This window comes from Vigna umbellata, chromosome 3 (genome assembly GCF_029865625.1).
Source record: "Vigna umbellata cultivar VRB3 chromosome 3, Vumbellata_1.0, whole genome shotgun sequence".
In the NCBI taxonomy this organism is placed as follows: domain Eukaryota; kingdom Viridiplantae; phylum Streptophyta; class Magnoliopsida; order Fabales; family Fabaceae; genus Vigna; species Vigna umbellata.
The window spans coordinates 49,158,785-49,177,621 of NC_142167.1; the positions used below are offsets into that span (position 1 = coordinate 49,158,785).

General features: G+C 31.9%; 4 protein-coding genes across 4 annotated transcripts; 3 read left to right on the forward strand and 1 right to left on the reverse strand.

Moving 5' to 3' along the window:
• Nucleotides 1-972: 972 nt before the first annotated feature.
• Nucleotides 973-3,573, forward strand: LOC124822914 (uncharacterized). The gene is made up of 3 exons (XM_047295011.2): nucleotides 973-1,334; nucleotides 1,420-1,501; nucleotides 3,274-3,573. The coding sequence occupies exons 1-3, from the start codon at nucleotides 1,209-1,211 to the stop codon at nucleotides 3,435-3,437; spliced, it is 372 nt and encodes a 123-aa protein (XP_047150967.1). The 5' UTR covers nucleotides 973-1,208; the 3' UTR covers nucleotides 3,438-3,573.
• A 140-nt stretch (nucleotides 3,574-3,713) lies between these two features.
• On the forward strand, nucleotides 3,714-5,755 carry LOC124822916 (Copper transport protein family). Its single transcript, XM_047295013.2, has 3 exons — nucleotides 3,714-4,729; nucleotides 4,828-4,909; nucleotides 5,419-5,755. Exons 1-3 carry the CDS (start codon nucleotides 4,718-4,720, stop codon nucleotides 5,580-5,582), a joined length of 258 nt encoding a protein of 85 aa, XP_047150969.1. The 5' UTR covers nucleotides 3,714-4,717; the 3' UTR covers nucleotides 5,583-5,755.
• Nucleotides 5,756-11,685: 5,930 nt separating this feature from the next.
• LOC148202821 (uncharacterized) lies at nucleotides 11,686-13,760 on the forward strand. Its single transcript, XM_088108574.1, has 5 exons — nucleotides 11,686-11,996; nucleotides 12,153-12,256; nucleotides 12,339-12,510; nucleotides 12,689-12,808; nucleotides 12,900-13,760. Exons 1-5 carry the CDS (start codon nucleotides 11,811-11,813, stop codon nucleotides 13,572-13,574), a joined length of 1,257 nt encoding a protein of 418 aa, XP_087964700.1. The 5' UTR covers nucleotides 11,686-11,810; the 3' UTR covers nucleotides 13,575-13,760.
• A 960-nt stretch (nucleotides 13,761-14,720) lies between these two features.
• Nucleotides 14,721-17,273, reverse strand: AHP2 (Tat-binding protein 1(Tbp-1)-interacting protein (TBPIP)). The gene is made up of 6 exons (XM_047290934.2): nucleotides 17,122-17,273; nucleotides 17,018-17,043; nucleotides 16,597-16,864; nucleotides 15,400-15,470; nucleotides 15,100-15,288; nucleotides 14,721-15,010 (listed from the first exon to the last, which is right to left on the reverse strand). The coding sequence occupies exons 1-6, from the start codon at nucleotides 17,147-17,149 to the stop codon at nucleotides 14,912-14,914; spliced, it is 681 nt and encodes a 226-aa protein (XP_047146890.1). The 5' UTR covers nucleotides 17,150-17,273; the 3' UTR covers nucleotides 14,721-14,911.
• Nucleotides 17,274-18,837: the final 1,564 nt, after the last annotated feature.

Here is an 18,837-nt window from a genome sequence, read left to right on the forward strand (position 1 = left end):
TATAAAATAATTTTATCTTGTCCTTCCTTACCAGTTAGTCTTAATGTTACAAAAAAAAAAAATGTCAAAATGGTTGAATAGCTTCTAAGTGCACTCTTGTTGTTCTAGAAAGAGCTTCTTCTAATCACTACCTTGCCTAATCATCATGACAAACTTCTACCAGTAACCTTCAAGCCTTTCATTTCAAATTCAATAGATTGTTTAGTGTTTAACGTGCCTTCTTGGTCTTTAATATCCTACATGAAAAAGAAATATTTTTTTTCTTATTTCCTCTCCTTAAAGTTCCTTAGAAAAATAATATCCAAATTAACTTTTAATAGCAAGGACCACATAAAAGAAATGCATTTTAATACAATAAGAATGAGTAGACACGACAAAGGACGTTAGGAACTAAGTCTAGAAGATTGACATGTTGAACAAAATTAGAAGTAAAATAATTACATGTCTTAAAAATAATAAGACATCAATACTAGTGTGTCAATGTGTCAATGCGATTCAAACTTGATTGATTATATATATGATAAAATCTTCCACACATGTATTAACTCTATTACCGGGTGGAAAACCTCGTCGTATAAATTGGTTTTGTCGGATTGAGTTAAGTTTAAAGTTCATTTTTTAATATAGTATTAGAGGCATAGTTGAAATTTTTCCTAACAATATCTATGTGACATTCTGTTTTACCCGGTATCGCCGGACCACCCATGATAGACCTTTCACAAGCAAAACTTTTGATAATCTTGATTACTATAATTTTGATGGTTGGAGCTTGCTTAGTCGCTTTCTTGATGCTGCTGAGCCAAGAGGCCCTTTAAACACCATTAGTTTAATTGATTCATGGAATTAGGCTACAACCTGGTTTAATAAGCAAGCTTGAAGAAATAATTATTGTGAAGAAAAAAACAATTAAGCAGTATGTGGGGCTGCTTCAGCACGTTAGTGAAAGAACAATCTCTGTCAATTTGGCATAGAACCTTTTTCACTTTACCATACTGTGCCATTATGCTCTCTGTACAATTTTTTCTTTTTCAACCAACTACTTAACCATTGAGATGGGGTAGCTCCATCACTGCAACACAAGCAGTTCATAGATCGTTTTCTCCAAATTTCTCTCTCCACAGAATCAGATTGATGCTGCAAACCTGTTAAATATATATTTATATATTTATAAGGTCCTGTATGAATCTGTTGCACACCTAATCACAGGTATGGATTTGGAAGATGGTGCTAAAAGGGAGCTTGAGAAAGTAGTTGGTGTAAAAAAATCAAAGGGTTTTCCTCTTGGTGGGAGTAGAACTAGTCTAGCTTCTATGGAGTCCTTGTCCATGCCTCAGGTTTGTGTGTTAGCTTTGTCATGTTTTGGCTTTTTGCCTTGGATTTCTTGATTTTTAAGGTGATGGTTTGATATGGTTCAAACAGGTTCAAGAGGTTGTTCTCTCTGCAGACATGCAATGTGAAAAGTGCCAGAGAAGGGTTACTGACATCATTGCAAAGATGAATGGTAAGCTTGTTTGTTTGATTGTTTGTTTTGTTATGTTCACTTTAGCTGTAGATGTTTGGCAAGAGAAAAATTTAGGTTGATTTTGAAGGGTCTGCAAAGCAAAAGAAATTTTTGATTGATATTGGTTCCAAGAGAAAAGTTTCTTAGGAAGAACAGTAGAACTAGATTCCCTTGGGGAAGCCAGAGAAGAGAGAGAAAGAGAGAGAAAGAGAGACATAATAAGAGGTGGTCCTTCTTGGTTTCCACCTAGGAATAGTCTGCTACATGTTTTGGAAGGATGTGAGGGTAATTTAATTTCTACTGCATTCATTGTTCTTATTAACTCCACCTTTGGAATCTTGTGTTGTTGATTCTTGTGGAAACTCTTGGTTCTCTCAACTACCCATGTTATTGTTAATTGCGTATTTGACATCTTCTGTGTATTCGACAACTAAGTCATAAAGTCACTTGGCCATCAACACATGAGAAACAACAAAACCATCACATGCTTATGGTTTAGTCTAGCGTAATTCTAATTCTCCTAAAGATTAAATAATGGACAATGATATTTCACAACAATTTTTTTACAATATTTTAACATCATTTACGTGTTATTATGTGATTGATCTATGTTAATGTTTATGATTGTTATTATTGATTATGAAATAATTTTGGACAAATGATATTAAAATATTGTCAAAAAATATTGTCAGTAGAGTTTGATTTTCATATATTTCTATTATTTTAAATCAACAAAATGTTGTTTCTCAATAATGCTCAATTCAATTCTTTTAGGATGAATTTGAGTGAAGTAAAAAAGGAATTTAGATTCTTCCAAGAACTGCCGTAATGGCGAAAGACAAAACCGTTCATAATAACTTTGCTTATTAATTAGTGTCCATAAGACCCTTAGGGACAGATAAGGTTCGAAGCCCTGCAATGTTGGTGGTTGGTTGGACTTTTAATGTTGTTGCTCTTTTAACCTTCAAAATATTCTCTTCTTCATATATTAATTTTTTTAAATATATTTTAAGATATCTAAATTAGTCTACATGAGTGCAGAGTGATAGCACAAAAACAACTAGGAAAGAGAAGAAATACGTAGACTTAGTTCAGATGGTTTAAGATAGACTTAATTAGTAATTTAGTATTAAAATATTAAAATCGGTGTTCATTAATGTATTTTAGAAACAGATAACACAAAAGACTTAGAGAGTCCAAATTGGTAAATGTTTCTGTTTGGGGACGAGTCATCTAAATCTGAGGACACTCAGTCACGTCCGTTCGATCTCTCCTCGTGATCTTTCTTTATGTAAATCGGTGTCCGTCCGTTCTGTACGTCTGGGAGGATACTTGTCAAAGGTACTCCGATGCTTAAGTCAGTAAAAGGTCCAATCGATTGTTTTAGTACTGGAATAAATGCGCAATTAATGAATCTGCCTACTTTTTACCTTTTGACTTGTATTTATAGTTTTGGTCATGAACCTAGGATTAACAAGACTTTAATCACAGCCCAATCTCGAGCCTAAACCTCTAATCGATGTTTTACCTTAATCACCTTCGTAAATCTACATGTCATGTCATGGTCATCCGGATTGAGTTCTCGAGTACGGCCCACATGCTAAGTCTGGGACCGTTGGGGTCGTCTAATACATAAAATTGTAAGGTTGTTTTGTTTCAAAAAAACCAGTTAAATAAGATGATAATGTCTTGTATATGACGAACTTTGTGACAGATTTGTAATGGAATAAGTCTGTTGCTAACATTTGGTAGGTTTTGTTGATCTTGAGCAGAGACAGAGTCCGTAGTGTTTAATGTTTTGGAAAAGAAAGTGACACTTACTTTCAAATCAGCATCTATGGAGAAAGTTAGCACTCGACAAATTACTCAGATCAACAAGAATTCACTCCCCAAAATTGCCATCATCAAACGGATCTTTCGCTCTTCCCGATCTTGAACAAATATTCATAATATTTTTCTACACTCATTTCACTATGTACAGACCAAAATTTCTGGATTCATCATTCAATATGAGTTTGACAGATGAACTGTATTATTCATGACTCAATCTGATTTCCGATTTCTTTATTGAATTTAAAGAAATTATTACTAATTTTTTTATTCGAAGAGAACCTTATTGAACTTTTTATTCTAATACTTTTTTCTGTCTCGTGGATTGAAATTAGGTCACTTAAAGCTCATAATCATTTTTTCTTTTAGAATCAATCATCATCCTTTTTCATGTGCATGTGACTTTATTACTAATTTCTTGAATTCCTTTCGTTAGAACCAATGCATTGTTGGTGTTCATAGTGTGGTTATGATTTTGGTATGAAAAGAAATTTTAGTGGATTAAAAAAACATAATGTTTATAAATAGTTTCTAATATTATTAGGATGTATTGTATTGGAGTATTATCTGTTTTAAAATCTTAAAATTTCAGTTATAATTTTATTAAAAGGTGAATCTTAAAATTTCGTTATAATTTTATTAAAAAGTGAATTAGAGAGTTGAAGGAAGGAAGTGTAAAGACAAAATCATGAGAGGAGTTTCAGACATCAAAGCAGATCATATATTGAATACATTGATTAATTCTAATAATATTATCTCAGATTTAAAATAAAAAATAAATCATTTGTCAATTTTAAAAAATATAATCCTTTTAGATTTAAGTTTTTATAACTTTTATATTTGGATGATTTTTATAATAAAATCTCTTCCATTAAATTTACTTAGTGAAAAGTCAACAATATTATTTGTACATCTAAATGTATGACTTGTTAAAGTCATAGATAGCAACTTTCTACAAATAAGGCAAGAAAAGTATGGTTTATATGTGAGGTGTTGCTTTAATGGTGTTTATCAAATAACTTAAGAAACAAATAAAGAGATTCTTTACAGATTTTATTAGCATTATTGAAGGCTATGCGAAGCATGTGCACGAAGAGATGCTTCTCCTTGCCATGTTGTTTTCAAATGAATTAAGTGTAAAGGCAAAGTGACGGATAAAAGGAGTTATAAGACAAACAACTACCTTATATAGCTTCGTCCAACTCATGTGGAATCAGATTCCATGAATAAAAATGAATATGAATATGAATATAAGTTGATCCAAGATCACCATCATTTTCATAATTTCATATTCCATATTCTTTAGCACTCTACAAACTCCTTTTCCATTTGCCTTTGGCTCATCCAAAGTAAAAATCAATCGTGGGTTCCATCAATTCCCACCCTATGTCGGAAAAGGCAAGTTTTTCTTTTAACCCACAAAAAATTCTTCTTCTTTTAGGTCAAGTGTTTTTCTTGGTTTCTTAACGTTGCATGTTCCGTTTGTACAAATGCAGTATTGTTGCATGATCATGAGAATCAACGTCGACTGCAATTCTTGTTGCAGAAAATTAAGGAGAATCATTCTACGGATGAAAGGTAAATGACTTAGATGAATGTTGTAAATTAATTGTTAGGAAGTCTATCTTAATTTTATAAAATCGGTTTGTAAGGTGAGGTTTCTACTGATCTATATACTATAAATTGATCTTATTTATAGTCGATGTGAGACTTACAACATACCTTCACACAAATTTCGCTAAGATAGGCTCTAATACCATGTTATGTAGTTAACTTTAAAACTAACTCATCATCATATCGATAACGGGTGAAATAATATATTCACAGAAATCTCACTAGGATAGACTCTAACCTGACTCTGATACCACGTTAAGAAATGAACTTTAAGCCTAACTTAAAAGCAAAACAAAATTGGCTTATAAGATAAAGTTTACACCCACCTATATAGTATAAATTGACCTTATTTATAAATGTGGGATTTCCAATATTAATGATCATTGTTTTTGTTATTATCAATAAATAATATATTCACTCAGCAAGTGTTGAAAATTTTTAACAACCACTTTGTTTGTTATTTGATATTGAAGTAATAGAGAACCATTTGATAGAGAAGCAGCAGCGTAGGGTATGTGTGTTTGGCAGATTTGAACCAGCTGATGTTGCAATAAAGATAAAGAAGAAGATGAACAGAAGAGTTGAGATCCTTGAAGTTCAAGAAATGGAAGCAGAAGTTGAAAACGAAGGAGAATAGAAAGCAGATAGAACAGAGAATAATAACAACCATGCCATGCATGAGACAGTGTATATAATAGGTTAATTGCAAATGTGGTTGCATCTCAAACTGTACTTGGAAATTGAAGTTGTTGAATTTGAAGGAACTAAAATAGGATAATGAAAAAACAAAGACACCATTTGCATGTACAATTCTTGGATTTATTTAATTTTATTTTTGTTACAATAAGTGGTAATAAGGTGTTTTTGTGGCCTAAAGTATCCAAATAAAACAAATTACAAAAATCAAGACATTTCAAAATATATAAATGAATATAAATTTTACTTTACAAGTCCCTCTTGTGAAATTGAGATAGAAAACAAGTTTAGGGAGATAGAAAATTAAATGGCCATATACTATGTAATTTGATGCAAAATTGTAGTACAAACTAAATGAAATGGGTGCCTAACTAAGCTAGAAAAAGTGTTAAAAATGAAGAAATGATTCAATATCAAATGCTCTGGTTGATGCAATGGAATAATGCTTTAACTCAAGAAAACAGAACATAACAAACATAAAAAAATGGTAATCTAAAAATGTAAAAACTCGCACCAACCAGAATTTGTTGAACCAAGATTAAAGTCATATTAGAAGATAAAACAAAACATGATAAACTACATCTGCCGAGCAACGCTAAAACCAGAGACATTAATATGTACAATGCATAATGATTCAAAACATATATAACATGATGCTAAAACAGAAAGTAAAAAATAGTTAAGATTTGTAAATTAAACAACCCAAACCGACAAAGATAAACTAAATTAAGAAACAATATTCTAAACTATTAAAGACTAACTAGAATATATAAACTACTTAAGGCAATAGAACAGTGAAATGAGCATAGAAAATACCATAATTTTTAGCACCTCATCACATATCCAGAGAAAGTACTTGCTGATTTGTTGGTATCTTTGCCTTTTTGGGCCCTCCTAAGCTGAGCCCATTTTACAAGTGAGTGTGAAATAGTCCAGCCTAGGATTTGCTAATTACACCAAGATTCAAAGAAACAGGTAAACTGAGTCTTCTCTACCTTACAATTTGCCTCTGACTTTAAATGTCAACTGTAAACAACTCAGTTGTCCAAAAAATCATGCTCTTGTACTTCAATGGCTACAAACAGGACCAAGGTATGGAAGCAGCAAATGTTTCAAGCGTGAAAGAAATGAGAATCTCAATTAACTATAAGATTTAGGATCAAAATTTGACAAACTCTCACAGCATGTGTATTACTCAATTCTCTTGTATGTTTCCGGTTAGGATATATACTTACCACATCGTACCAACACATCATTCAAGCATGCACTCCAATAAGTTTGAAAAATCTCTTTTACCAATGAAAAATGAATGCAATTATAAGTTAGATAGAATCAAATATTTTGTTAAATATTTTATTATTTATGATTTTTTATTTTAGAAATTTACAATATTAATTTTATTTTTATGGTATAATATTACAGTAATTACTATCAGCATCTTATGTAGGAAAGTATTTGTCTATATCACCATAATTATAGGATCTTGATTGTATATTTTTGTTTATATTTAAACAATACATGATCAATGCAAATTATGACATTCAATTCTAGTTTCTATCTTGGTATCAGAATATCCAAGCAAACAACTCTTAATCCATAATCACAACCATCATATCATCTGTTGCCAATTAGAAAAATGACCTACCTTTTATAATCTGTCAAGTTGGACAAAGACAATTATTCACTATGGAAATCTCTAGCCTATAGTGGATAATTGTTGGAGTTCGACTTCACCATTTTTTCCTTCTCTTGTAGCGAATCTATAAGTACATATGATGATACCAATGATGAAGTCCTGGGAATTCTCTTAAGTGCAACTCTAGGTCCATTCTTGGCACCTAGAGCCTAAAATCACCACCCTTCAGTATGATTCCTTAGTGACTGCTTGAATGGATCACCTACATTAAGATCCAGACTCTATCTCCAACTACAACCTTAGATATATTCCTAACATCTAGAAGCACACAGGATAATTGATTGAACCAAACTTAAGACTAGTTCCCATTAAATCTTAAGCCAGTGAAGTAAGACAAGTGATTAGTTCATCAAATGTTAAGCATAAATCAATTAACCAACTTTGAATCATAAGTAAACATACATAAATAAAGATAGTACCGAGTACAAAAGAGTTAAAAGCAGTTACATCTCACTCCAACACTTACGAGATTTAGTTTTTCATAATGGATAGAAAGAAGTTACAATATGGAAGAAACTCCATTTCTAATCCTTTAAAAATGTTTTGTTTAATGTGGGAAAATTCTCTAGAATCTCTCTTAATTTATCTAAACGTCTTTTAAAAAAGGTCTCGTCCTCTAATAATTCTATAAAATAAAAGAGAAACTCTATCTATATATATGAAAAAGAAGATATTTAAAAGAGTTTATTAATTAAAAAAAACATATTTATTCGTGATAATTAAAAAATTGATGGAATAAAATGAAAATGGTTGATGAAGAAACTATGAGTTGAGCAACCATTACACTTATGAAACTCCTTTTAAGCTACAAGACAATGTATTAAAAAATTTTATGTATGGATTCGATGTGTTTTATTCTTTCCTTAGTTTTGGTTTTTCTTCTAAAACTCTAAACTAATCAAATATTAGATGTTTCGCATGATCAAATGTTTTCAATATTGATAGTATTGTAATTAGTAAGTTGTTAATGCTAGTGTAGTAATAACTTCTTTAAATATAAAAACACATGCTAATTTAATTTTATTATTCAAATAATTGTTAATATAATCATGCATTGAAAGATAATAATTGTTAATCATCCTTAAAGAATCCATATCTATATTACTTGTTATTTGACTGAAAATTAATTTCGTTAAAAAATATATTATAATTCATTTTTCACTTAAATACTCACTGAATGAAACAAAAATATATAGCAATTTTAATAGATGCCAATAGTACCAAAAATGAAAAAGAATCCACATATCTCTATTTTAAAAGAACATTAATTAAAAAAAGAAGTAAAAGAAACATCTAGAAGCCCATTTTGTTGTGTCAAAGTTAAAATAGAAAAGAAAAGAAGAATGTATGTTGGTTTCTTGACAGAGTACAAAATATTGACAATGAGGGCTCCTCCGTATGACTACTTAGTCTAATTTCGTACTTTCCAACCAATTCACGGTCTCTCCTTTTGGCGTGTTTTCTTGAGTTTGCCAATAAGGTTTATGTAGGAAGGAAAACTCTGCATCTCAAGAAATTGACTTCCTTATATTTTCATTTAGTAGTACATTTATCACTAAATATTACTGCTCCTTTAATCATCTTATCAAACGTTTTTTTTTAAGTTTATTAAAATTGAAACAATTTTTATTTCGGTATTATAATTGTTATGGATAGAATGAATCTTCTAAGTAAACCAAATATCGGTTTGTACAATTATTGTTATTGTATCGTATGACATCTGACAATCGACTAGGTGAAATCATTCGAAAGATTTAGCCGGCTCAAAAACCAACAAATAAAAGTCAGATAAGCGATCCATCAACCAAACGGTCCAAAAGGAGAGGAGGCCGAACAGACATATACCCTGACAACCAACCATCTTCAAATATCTTGTTAAGTCAAGATTACGGATAAACATTGCTTAGGAAAGATTAGGTTATAATTAAGGTTTTACTAATATCAGACCCATGTCCAAATTTATAAATAGAGGTCAAAGAATAGAAAGGTAGGTGGATTCATTTATTTTGAATTTAAAACTTTGCTCTGACCATCAATTGGATCAATCACTTACTTGAACGTCGAAATGTCTTTAGCAGGTACACCCGGGATGGTCAGGAACCCAAACAAGAAAGGATTTGATCTAAGACTAGTAAGATTACCCAAGTGAATTTGGAACAAAGTGTGAATGGCTGTTTTATGGAGATCCTCGACCCTACACTGGAAACAGTTATGATTTTTTAGAGTAAAATGTGTAATCACTATATTAATATATCTAATTAAATGTTCACTATTTTTACCAAAATAAATACATAGTATTTTATTTATTGAGGGGGAGAAAAAGACAAAAAACCTCATTCTATAATCTCAGCATGTCAAAAGAAACTAGGATTCAATCATTCATCAAGTAATATATTAATTTAAAGACTATAATTGTGCTGGAATGAGTGTTATGCTACACTACTTTGTTATAACTTTAGTGATTATTGGTATGATGAGTTGATTAGTTTTGAATTTCTACTATTATTAAATTTATGATTTTTAAAAAGTTGATAGATATTTTAGATGAAGCTAAAGAAATGGATGATTGTGATGTTCGAATGCTAAAAAACTTTGGATTTCGGTTTATTTCTTTAATGAGAGTATTCAAGATATATGTTACTACTAGTCATATTCAAAGCTGTAGAAAATGAAAAAATGCCATGAAGAGATTCATTCATAATTACTTATTACCATAAAGTTTTCTTATTTTTGGGTACCCGTCAAGATTTATTTACACTACAAAGAAGTAAAATTTAACACCTCTCATTTTTAACTTAGATGAAGGGTTTTTAAAATTAAAACAAATGCTCGTATACTATTTAAGTATCTCTTGAAAACCAAGTATATAATTTATGCTTTTAAGCTGAAAATTAAGAACTTCTTGTTGATAATGTAAAGTGTTAATTTAATCAAAATCGAATAAAAAATTTAAAGTCACTTTAGGTCAATTTGTCATAAAAACATGAAAATGAAATAATACGACCTTTTCAACTTTTTCATAACCTTTCTCACTCATATAACTTTTCCATAAATATATTAAAAAATAAAGCATAATTTTATAAACAAACAAAAAATATTCATTGAACTTACGCGGTTTCGCACAAAACTTAATATCATACATTTACGACTATATTTTAAGTTGGATTAGTCATTTTTTAATCAATTTACTCTCCGTTATTCATAAAACGTTCAGTGAAATTCTTTAAATTTTAAAAAATTGAGAAATTTAATTAAACGTTTTTTTAATAAGAAGAATACACGGAATAAAATCAATAAATAAATAACATAAAAAGTGATTAGTTTTCATAATTTTATTTTAAAAAAAACGTATGCATAATAAAGAAGAAAAAGTAATAAATGTGTAAATTGACAAGAAGAATGATTATGACTATTGGATTTCCGTCTGATGCATCTAACCAAATAGTCTCACCAAAACAATGATTTATGTTTTGGCCTTCCTTTCTGTGATTTCTTCACATATTTTCTGAGAAGGTGGCAACTGAGAAGCCGCTGTCCATCTTACTGCAACACTTGACACGCCAACCGCGTTGAAGACTCTTCTCTTCTAAGAAAACTATTGCAATCAACAACACCCACTAAAGAAAAATAATACTTTCACAAACATAAACATTTTACATTTCACATTATTCTCTTTTACATTTTATTTTTTCTTTCTTAAAAAAAATACAAAATTTACACTTTTATAATTATTTTACTCTATATCATATTAAAAAATAAACTTTAAATCTAATCCCACAAAACTTATTTATGAAGTAAGATTTATACTCACTTATATATTTTAAATTGATATTATTTCTAATTGATACACAAAAGTATATATATCTCAAAAAATAAGACTAAACATTAATGAATAGGTAATCCAACAACGATCCCACTGAAATAATATGTTTAAAAAATATAAAATAGATTCTAATATACTAATTTGTAAGTAATGTGTTAAACGAATATAAAGATATGGATAATGATATTTTGACAACATTTTTTTGACAACATTTTAGCATCATCTACACGTGTTATTCTAGTGATTGGTCCAAAATTACTCCACAATCAATAATAATAATCATAAACACTAATATAGACTAATCATAGAATGACACGTAGATGATGTTAAAATATTATAAAAAAATATTGTTAAAGTATCATTATCCAAAGATATATCATAGTATCATTTCACAAATATCAAAAATGTGTATGCTATCATTTCTTAATAACAAAAGTAAAATCTTTTTGCAAGGAAAATATCAGTGAAATGCCAACTGGCACACTTGTTATCAAAATCACCATATAAAGCCTCCATTTCTCTCTCTCTTTCTTTGACATCACGGAGAGGTTCTCATTTTGAGCAAGCTTCTTTGTTACCTGCCATTGCTGTTGACACTGTCATTGGTATCATCAACACACTTAATTGGGTGTGTTGTTTTGTTCTTATCTATGGGTAAGAAGCTAGATGCTCTCCTTGGTAGAACCTTCAAGGCTGCAAAGTTCAAGGCTATTGCTAACCTTGCCATCTCACGTCTCGCTGTTCTCAAGAACCAGCGCCAGGCTCGCCTTAGACATGCACGTTCTGATGTCCTTGAACTCCTGCAACTGGGTCACCTTGAACGTGCTTCACTTAGAGTAAGATGTTACACATCTTATATATCTTCTCTATCAAAGACAACTTTTTTCAATTTAATCTCTTTGCATTATCAGTGTAAAGTTGTTTACAACATCAACCCACTGACATATATGATATCATCTAGCTAACTTAAAACTGGGTTGTTTTTCTTTTAGGTTGAGCATGTGATCAAGGATCAGAACATGCTGGATGTGTATGACAGGATTGAAGGATACTGCAACCTCTTGATCGAAAGGGTCCACCTCATTGAACAAGAAAGGTTGGTTTAAGGGTAATTTGTTCGATGAAGGGATTGGTTTTAATTTTCTCTTGAAATAATGGGTTTGGTCTTCTTGTTGTAGGGAATGTCCCGAGGAACTGAAAGAGGCAGCGTCGGGGTTGCTCTATGCAGCATCAAGGTGTGGAGATTTTCCGGAGATTCAAGAGATTCGTGCCGTTTTGACCTCGCGGTTTGGCAAGGACTTTGCTGCTCGTTCTATTGAGTTGAGGAACAACTGTGGCGTCCATCCTCAGGTATGTATATGACATGAAAATCAGCAATCTTTGTTATTTTATGTCTGATACTGTTGCCTTCCCGCTATTTTGTTTTGCCTCTTAGGAACCAGGATTTATGTAGAAGATAGAATGTTCTGATTTTAATTAGTTTTTCTCTGGACACTATTTTACAATCTCTTTATCTCGTTTTTCATAGATGATACAAAAGCTGTCAACAAGGATGCCAATCCTGGAAAGCAGAATGAAGGTACTCAAAGACATTGCTTCTGAGAATGGTATTGTTCTGCAGCTTGAAGTAACTGCTGTTTCAGTTGAGGTATAAAATCTAAGCCAGCAATATTTACAGTTTCTAGTTGTATATACATTTGAAAAACAGCTACTTATGGCATCTGGTGATAACTGTTCAGGAACAATCCGCTGTAGAATTGGAAAACCAGCGTGGACCTGAGAAAGAGGAAGAGAATGAAAGCATTTTGCCTAGTAGAGGAAAAAATGAGGAGTTAACTGATTCCTTTAAGGGCAAAAAAAAGTACAAGGACGTAGCTGATGCAGCACAGGCAGCATTCGAGTCAGCAGCATATGCTGCTGCTGCTGCAAGAGCAGCAGTGGAACTCTCCCGATCTGAGTCACATGATCCTGATGATTATGATAGTCCAGGCCCTCGAACAAGAAAAGTGGAGGATGGACATGATAATGCGAAACGTCAAATGGGAAAGGAAATCTTCGGTGAAACACAAGGAGAAGATTTTAACAAGGATACAGATGAGTTAAAAGGGTCAAAAGACGTTATAAGTAGAAATTTAACAGATAAGGTTTTGATGGGGGCTAATGACTCAGTGGATGCTGAAATTGAGGGTGATCCTTTGGAAGAGGAAGTAGTTTTTGATGATAGTGATGATGAGACTGATAACAATCAGAATAAAAATGAATCTTCCAAGAAGGCATCTTCAAGTTATGGTGCTGGTATAGATGTCAATTCAGGTTCCAGGAAACTAGTATTAAATACAGTGTCAGAATCCAAGATGCAGGGTGTGCCTCAGTTGGATTTGCATAAGAGGCCAATTTCAGTGAGGTCTAGATGAATGCAAAATTCCTGTCTATGATTGCATGTAGGGCCTCAGGTTGAAGTTTTTCTGGTAGCTTAGCTAAGTGTGCTATGGACTGGTTCTTTAAATTTTGTTTCATGGATTTGTAATCAGAATGTCAATATGTTTTTCATTGTTTAAATTTTTAATTTAATTAATTCGATGTAAAATTACTGTTGGGCATTCCCTCTCTTCTTTATTGCAATTACAACATAAAAGTAGGAGGACATAGGAAGCAGGTTGATATGTGATCACACAGAAATATGACTGCAGAAAAAACCTGGGATGTCATTAACTTTAGAATAAACCATTTATTAACCATCTAATGGTATTTCCTAGCTCAGATTGACAATTTTGAAACATAATACTAAAATTTATCGAAGGGATGTTCAACTCATGAACTTTTGAAACTTGAATCAAAAGCTGTGTTGGATCATAAGATTAGTAGAGACAATAAAAAATTAACTTCAATATATTGTAAAAATAATAGGTTGTGTTCGTTTAATAATTTAACACTAAAAAAATAAAATCAACTTGAACATAAGTCTCATGAAACAAAATTGCTAGATTATTGAGATTGTGAAGTCTCTTTAAAATAAATAATATAAACAAAGCAATGAAACCAAACAAAGCTCATCCATTGAATGAGTGAGAGAAATAAAATAGTAATACGATCGAATTTGGTTTAAAAACTGACTTTCAATTCCTTTTAACAATTTATGCTTGTATGACTTATAAATTTCTTTCGAGGGAATTGGTAAAAGAAAAGTATATAAAGTAAAAAACACATTAAATTGTGTAAGTCATCGATGATACAATATTGCACCAATTCATTTATGTATTAAATAGCTAAAATAGTATATTTAAAATCATAATAGTAGGATTTTTCTAATAACTATCATACTCGAGTATACCAGGAAAACCCTGGGTAAGATTTTTAAGAAGGGAGCACGCAGTTTCTTCTCAAAAATGGATTATGAGTGCTTTCTGCTTAGAGTTAGTTTTGTTTCCCAGGATCTGTTGATGCCAATTTCATTATTCAGTAGATATGAAGTTCAACAATAAAGATAATGTTTTATGCCCTTGAATCATGAGTACCAGAATAGTAGTCAAAGTAAAGAGGACCAATGCCGGGCCAGAAGAGATAGTAATAATAATATATTGCATTGAGACGATGTTCTAGTGATGAGCTAGGCTTGTAAAGTGAATAAAACCAAACTAGATCAGAATTGTAAAAACTCAATGCATAAGCTGTCTATATTTTGCAGTAATATATACTGTGGTCAGAACACCAAATAATCTGTATTTCTTATTTGTTGATTTCAATAAATACATCACTGCCCCCTGGGCCGCTTCTTACCATTTTGAATCAGGTCATTATACGACTGCAAACTCACCCCAATATCTTCATCATATTCTATTCCAAGCTCCTCCTGCGAAGTACATACAAGTATCAACATGATGACAGAAACATTAACAATAACGAATAAGATCTAAGGATGTGACAGGCCAAGAAAGAAACCTTAAATTCTTTGGGATCCTTAGGTGAGTTCTCAGTAAGGGTATCCCATAAATCCTTGAACATTCTTTTACGCTTTCTCCAGTGACCTATCATCTCTGACAACATACCCTCAACTGCCTTGCGTTCCTCTGGCTTCACCAGAGTAACACCTCCACGTAACTTAGTCAATTTCTCCTCCATTTCTTGAACCTGAAACAGAACATAAAATTCAAAGCATCTTAGTTGAAACAGCTAGAACAATCACCAACAATTCCCTTTCAAGAAATTAAAAAAAAAAACACAAGCATCCACATCAGCTACCTCCAATCTAAGGTTCACTTCTCTTTCAAAGATCTGTTCCAGTGTCAAATTTGATTGCAACGACTTAATTTCTGCACCACGAAGTTACATTCATAGATTGCAAGATCAAGAGTTATGTCCACAATTTCAAATTCTCAATTGTTCCAAATCTAAGAAAACTAGAATCCAGAATGAAATGTTTCTATAGCATAATTATTAAGCAATGCAGCAGTCATATTAAGATCATTCCACCGCGGTACTCTAAGGACTTGTTTGTTTAGTCACAAAAAAAGAGTTTTCTATTTATTTTCTATTTCACATATAATTACAAAATGTCAAATTATCTTTATTTATTTATTTTTGTAATTTAAACTAAGAAACACAACGAAATCAATGTGAAAAATATTCTGTAATTACTTCATTTAAGTTTGTAGCCAAAAAATAAAAAACTGAAAGTGCTTTCTTAACGACACAAAACCCTTATCATTCTACATAATAACATTACATCCTAGGCATCCACATTGTGTCCGAATTTGCCACAGTAAAAAATTTCACGCATACACACAATCAGTGAATTAGAATTACTTCAAGAAGAACTACTCAATATTGAATTTCTATTTTAAGTCTAATTTACCAAAGACATAATGAGTTGTCTAATCTTCGTTTAACAACTCCGCTTCACTAACTGCATGATTGCGTGAATTAATTGACAAAACCAAATCACCCAGATTTAGTATACTCAATAATTCACATAATTGTTACAGTCGCCCAATCGAATCCTTTAGATGGAAATCAGGCAACTCGACACCAATCAATACCAAATCTCAGATACATGTTTCAAGTCCAATTTATTAAAGTATACCAGTCATCTGATCTTCTTTCAATGTTTCCAATCTGCTAACTAAGTGAATACACTAAGAACCTGTCTAGATAAATTCTGGTAAACACTTACAACTAAGAAGAAAAATATAAAATCGGTTCCTCAATAAACCTTAAGCAAAAGTAAGTTTAAGTTAATTTGCAAAAACTCTCACATGTTAAGTTGCCTAAAAAAGCTTTTTTTTTTAAGTTTATGGATAAACTAATTTAGTTTGTGAAGGTGCTTACTTAATTTTTTGTTTTCTAATTTTTAAGTTTATCTAAACATGTCCAAACTACATAAAATGTTGCTTCCTAACAAATAGGGTCCATGACTATAGTAGAGTACATATACTACACCTGCTTCAACCTCACTGATAACCTTTTTCTGATCTTCTAGCTGTTTTTGCATGTCAGCATTCTGTTCCTTCATCTGGTTAAGTTCTTCATTGTTGGGAATTTGGAACTGATCTTGCCGCGCGAGATATATCTTCTGCTTACCGTACTCCTTGAACGAAATGCGTCCCCCATCAGCGAGGTTGTCCAACGCTTTCTGAATCGCCGCTTTCTTCAGGTTGAACTTCTGCAATGCATCCGCCACGTTCTGCGTATTCACCGGCTTGTTTTGCTGATCATATTTCAAAAAAGTAAAAATCAAAATTGAAACCACCATTACAAATGAGGTGATTTTAGTTTAGTTTTAATTTTTCTTGCTATAATGAAGGCGTATCGCGTGAGATGAGTTGCGAAGCACCAGATTAGGAAAGGTGTTGTTGCTTACCTCGTTGACGAAGTTCAACACGATAGCTGTGAAATGAAAAAGTGAGAGATGTTAGGATTTGAGGTAAGAACTGTGAAATGAAAGGTGTGCGGCGGAGATGGTACCTTCGGCGCTATCGGATTTTGGTGCCATTGTTCGGATCGAAGAAAAATTGGCGGGAAAATTCAGGATTTTCCTTTTCCCTTCTCCGCCAAAAGCAAACAAGGGGGTGCAGACGAAAGGAAGAATTGAAATGGCCCTGGTCCACGAACTACGACGTCGTTTTGGAAATCGAGGAAAAAATTACCGCTCTCGCACGGGATTGAAAAAGAAATAAAAGGTACTTAGTCGTTTTGATTTTAGTTTTATTTTTTATTTTCTAATTTTTGTGAAATGGTTTTGTTTCATTTTAATGACTCGCTAAAAATTTTTTAAAAGTGTACTGTATGAGTATAACGGAATAATTGATAGTCTTTAGGAGAAATAGGTTCATCATTTTTATCATATTCAACTCATCATCTAAATAAGTTAAACATGTTAATTATTACGTTTAATATAAATGGGTCGAGATTAAACTGTTCTTAACGAAAGATTTATGAAAAAACTTATAAAATCAAGTCAAAGGTATCACTAGTACAAAAAATGTTTATAATATCACAATATCTACTGTCTTAAGTAGTAAATTTCAAGTTAAAAATGCATGGTAACATTTTTATAAATATTTCATCTAAATTGACGTCTAACTTACTCGTAACAGACATCAATTAGTCACGTTTTTTAGTCCTAAGGCCAATATTAAATGACTAATTGACATATGTTGTAAGTGGGTCTAACGTCAATTTTCCTTTTAAAGTCAGTATCCCCATCTTTGTCATTTATATTTGTGTGAAACCTCCCACCAAAGTGCAACAACAATGCTAAACTCGTAGGAGAAAGTTTTTCAACTCATTTCACTTTATCTTGTCATTCTGGTGCTTGTTTGGGTTGAAGCTTTCATTCTTCCCAATTACATTTCTCATTAAGGTTGGTGTTTTCATTCACTAGTCATTGTTGTGTGTCTTAAAGATTGTGCTTTTGCACTTGTAGTTTAATCTTGAGTTTTGTAAACTTCAAATTGTCAAAACTTTTGGCATGGACCTCAAATAGAGACACTCCATAAATGAAAGTTGTTGGAAACAGGGTGACGTTGTCCATCGTTGAAGGTGTTTTTTTCTTTTGGAATTTTCAAAATCTATAGTTTAAGGTATGTTTTTCATTTTATTTTTATTTTTCACCAATTTTTCTATACTTTACATTTTTTTGGATACTTATACTATTTCTAAAATTCTAGAAATTTTTGTGGTGTATTCTTACATTATATATTGATTTTCCATGATTTTAGTGGAGAAAAATATTGACCAATTGTAGTACGACGTCTTCGTTGCCAATCCTACCATTGAGTGAAGCCTTAGTTCCACCACTTGATGGTGCACTTCACATGGTATTTCTCCTATTGGAACATGACTTTGAGACATACATACTCAATGCAATATCCACATACCCTTAACCTTCATTTCCTAAAAACTTCTTAAATGATTAAATGATAATAACTCCTAACATTATTACCTTATTATTCAAATGATAGAACACAACTCTAAAGAAGGAATAAAGAAAGCAAACACAAGGGAGCACACCATTATTTATAGAGGGACCAGGGTCAAGGCAGGTCAACAATCATCAAACCCTAATCGTATGATCAAACATCATCCAACAATGGATGTGTCGTGACGCTTCACATCACTTTGACATAACAAGGTTGACTTGAGTGCATGACCCTTTGAATGCACCCCTTGGTGGTTGGG

What these genes read in the sequence shown, in the direction of transcription:
- AHP2 (XM_047290934.2), bottom strand. Translation starts at nt 17,149, where the DNA reads ATGGCACCAAAATCCGATAGCGCCGAAG. An exon ending in TATCAGTGAGGTTGAAGCAG is followed by an intron (nt 15,471 to 16,596) that starts GTGTAGTATATG and finishes TTCGTGGTGCAG; the next exon opens with AAATTAAGTCGTTGCAATCA. An exon ending in AGGATCCCAAAGAATTTAAG is followed by an intron (nt 15,011 to 15,099) that starts GTTTCTTTCTTG and finishes TGTACTTCGCAG; the next exon opens with GAGGAGCTTGGAATAGAATA.
- LOC124822914 (XM_047295011.2), top strand. Translation starts at nt 1,209, where the DNA reads ATGGATTTGGAAGATGGTGCTAAAAGGGAGCTTGAGAAAGTAGTTGGT. An exon ending in AGTCCTTGTCCATGCCTCAG is followed by an intron (nt 1,335 to 1,419) that starts GTTTGTGTGTTA and finishes TGGTTCAAACAG; the next exon opens with GTTCAAGAGGTTGTTCTCTC. An exon ending in CATCATTGCAAAGATGAATG is followed by an intron (nt 1,502 to 3,273) that starts GTAAGCTTGTTT and finishes GATCTTGAGCAG; the next exon opens with AGACAGAGTCCGTAGTGTTT.
- LOC148202821 (XM_088108574.1), top strand. Translation starts at nt 11,811, where the DNA reads ATGGGTAAGAAGCTAGATGCTCTCCTTGGTAGAACCTTCAAGGCTGCA. An exon ending in TTGAACGTGCTTCACTTAGA is followed by an intron (nt 11,997 to 12,152) that starts GTAAGATGTTAC and finishes TTTTTCTTTTAG; the next exon opens with GTTGAGCATGTGATCAAGGA. An exon ending in TAACTGCTGTTTCAGTTGAG is followed by an intron (nt 12,809 to 12,899) that starts GTATAAAATCTA and finishes ATAACTGTTCAG; the next exon opens with GAACAATCCGCTGTAGAATT.
- LOC124822916 (XM_047295013.2), top strand. An exon ending in AATCATTCTACGGATGAAAG is followed by an intron (nt 4,910 to 5,418) that starts GTAAATGACTTA and finishes TTGATATTGAAG; the next exon opens with TAATAGAGAACCATTTGATA.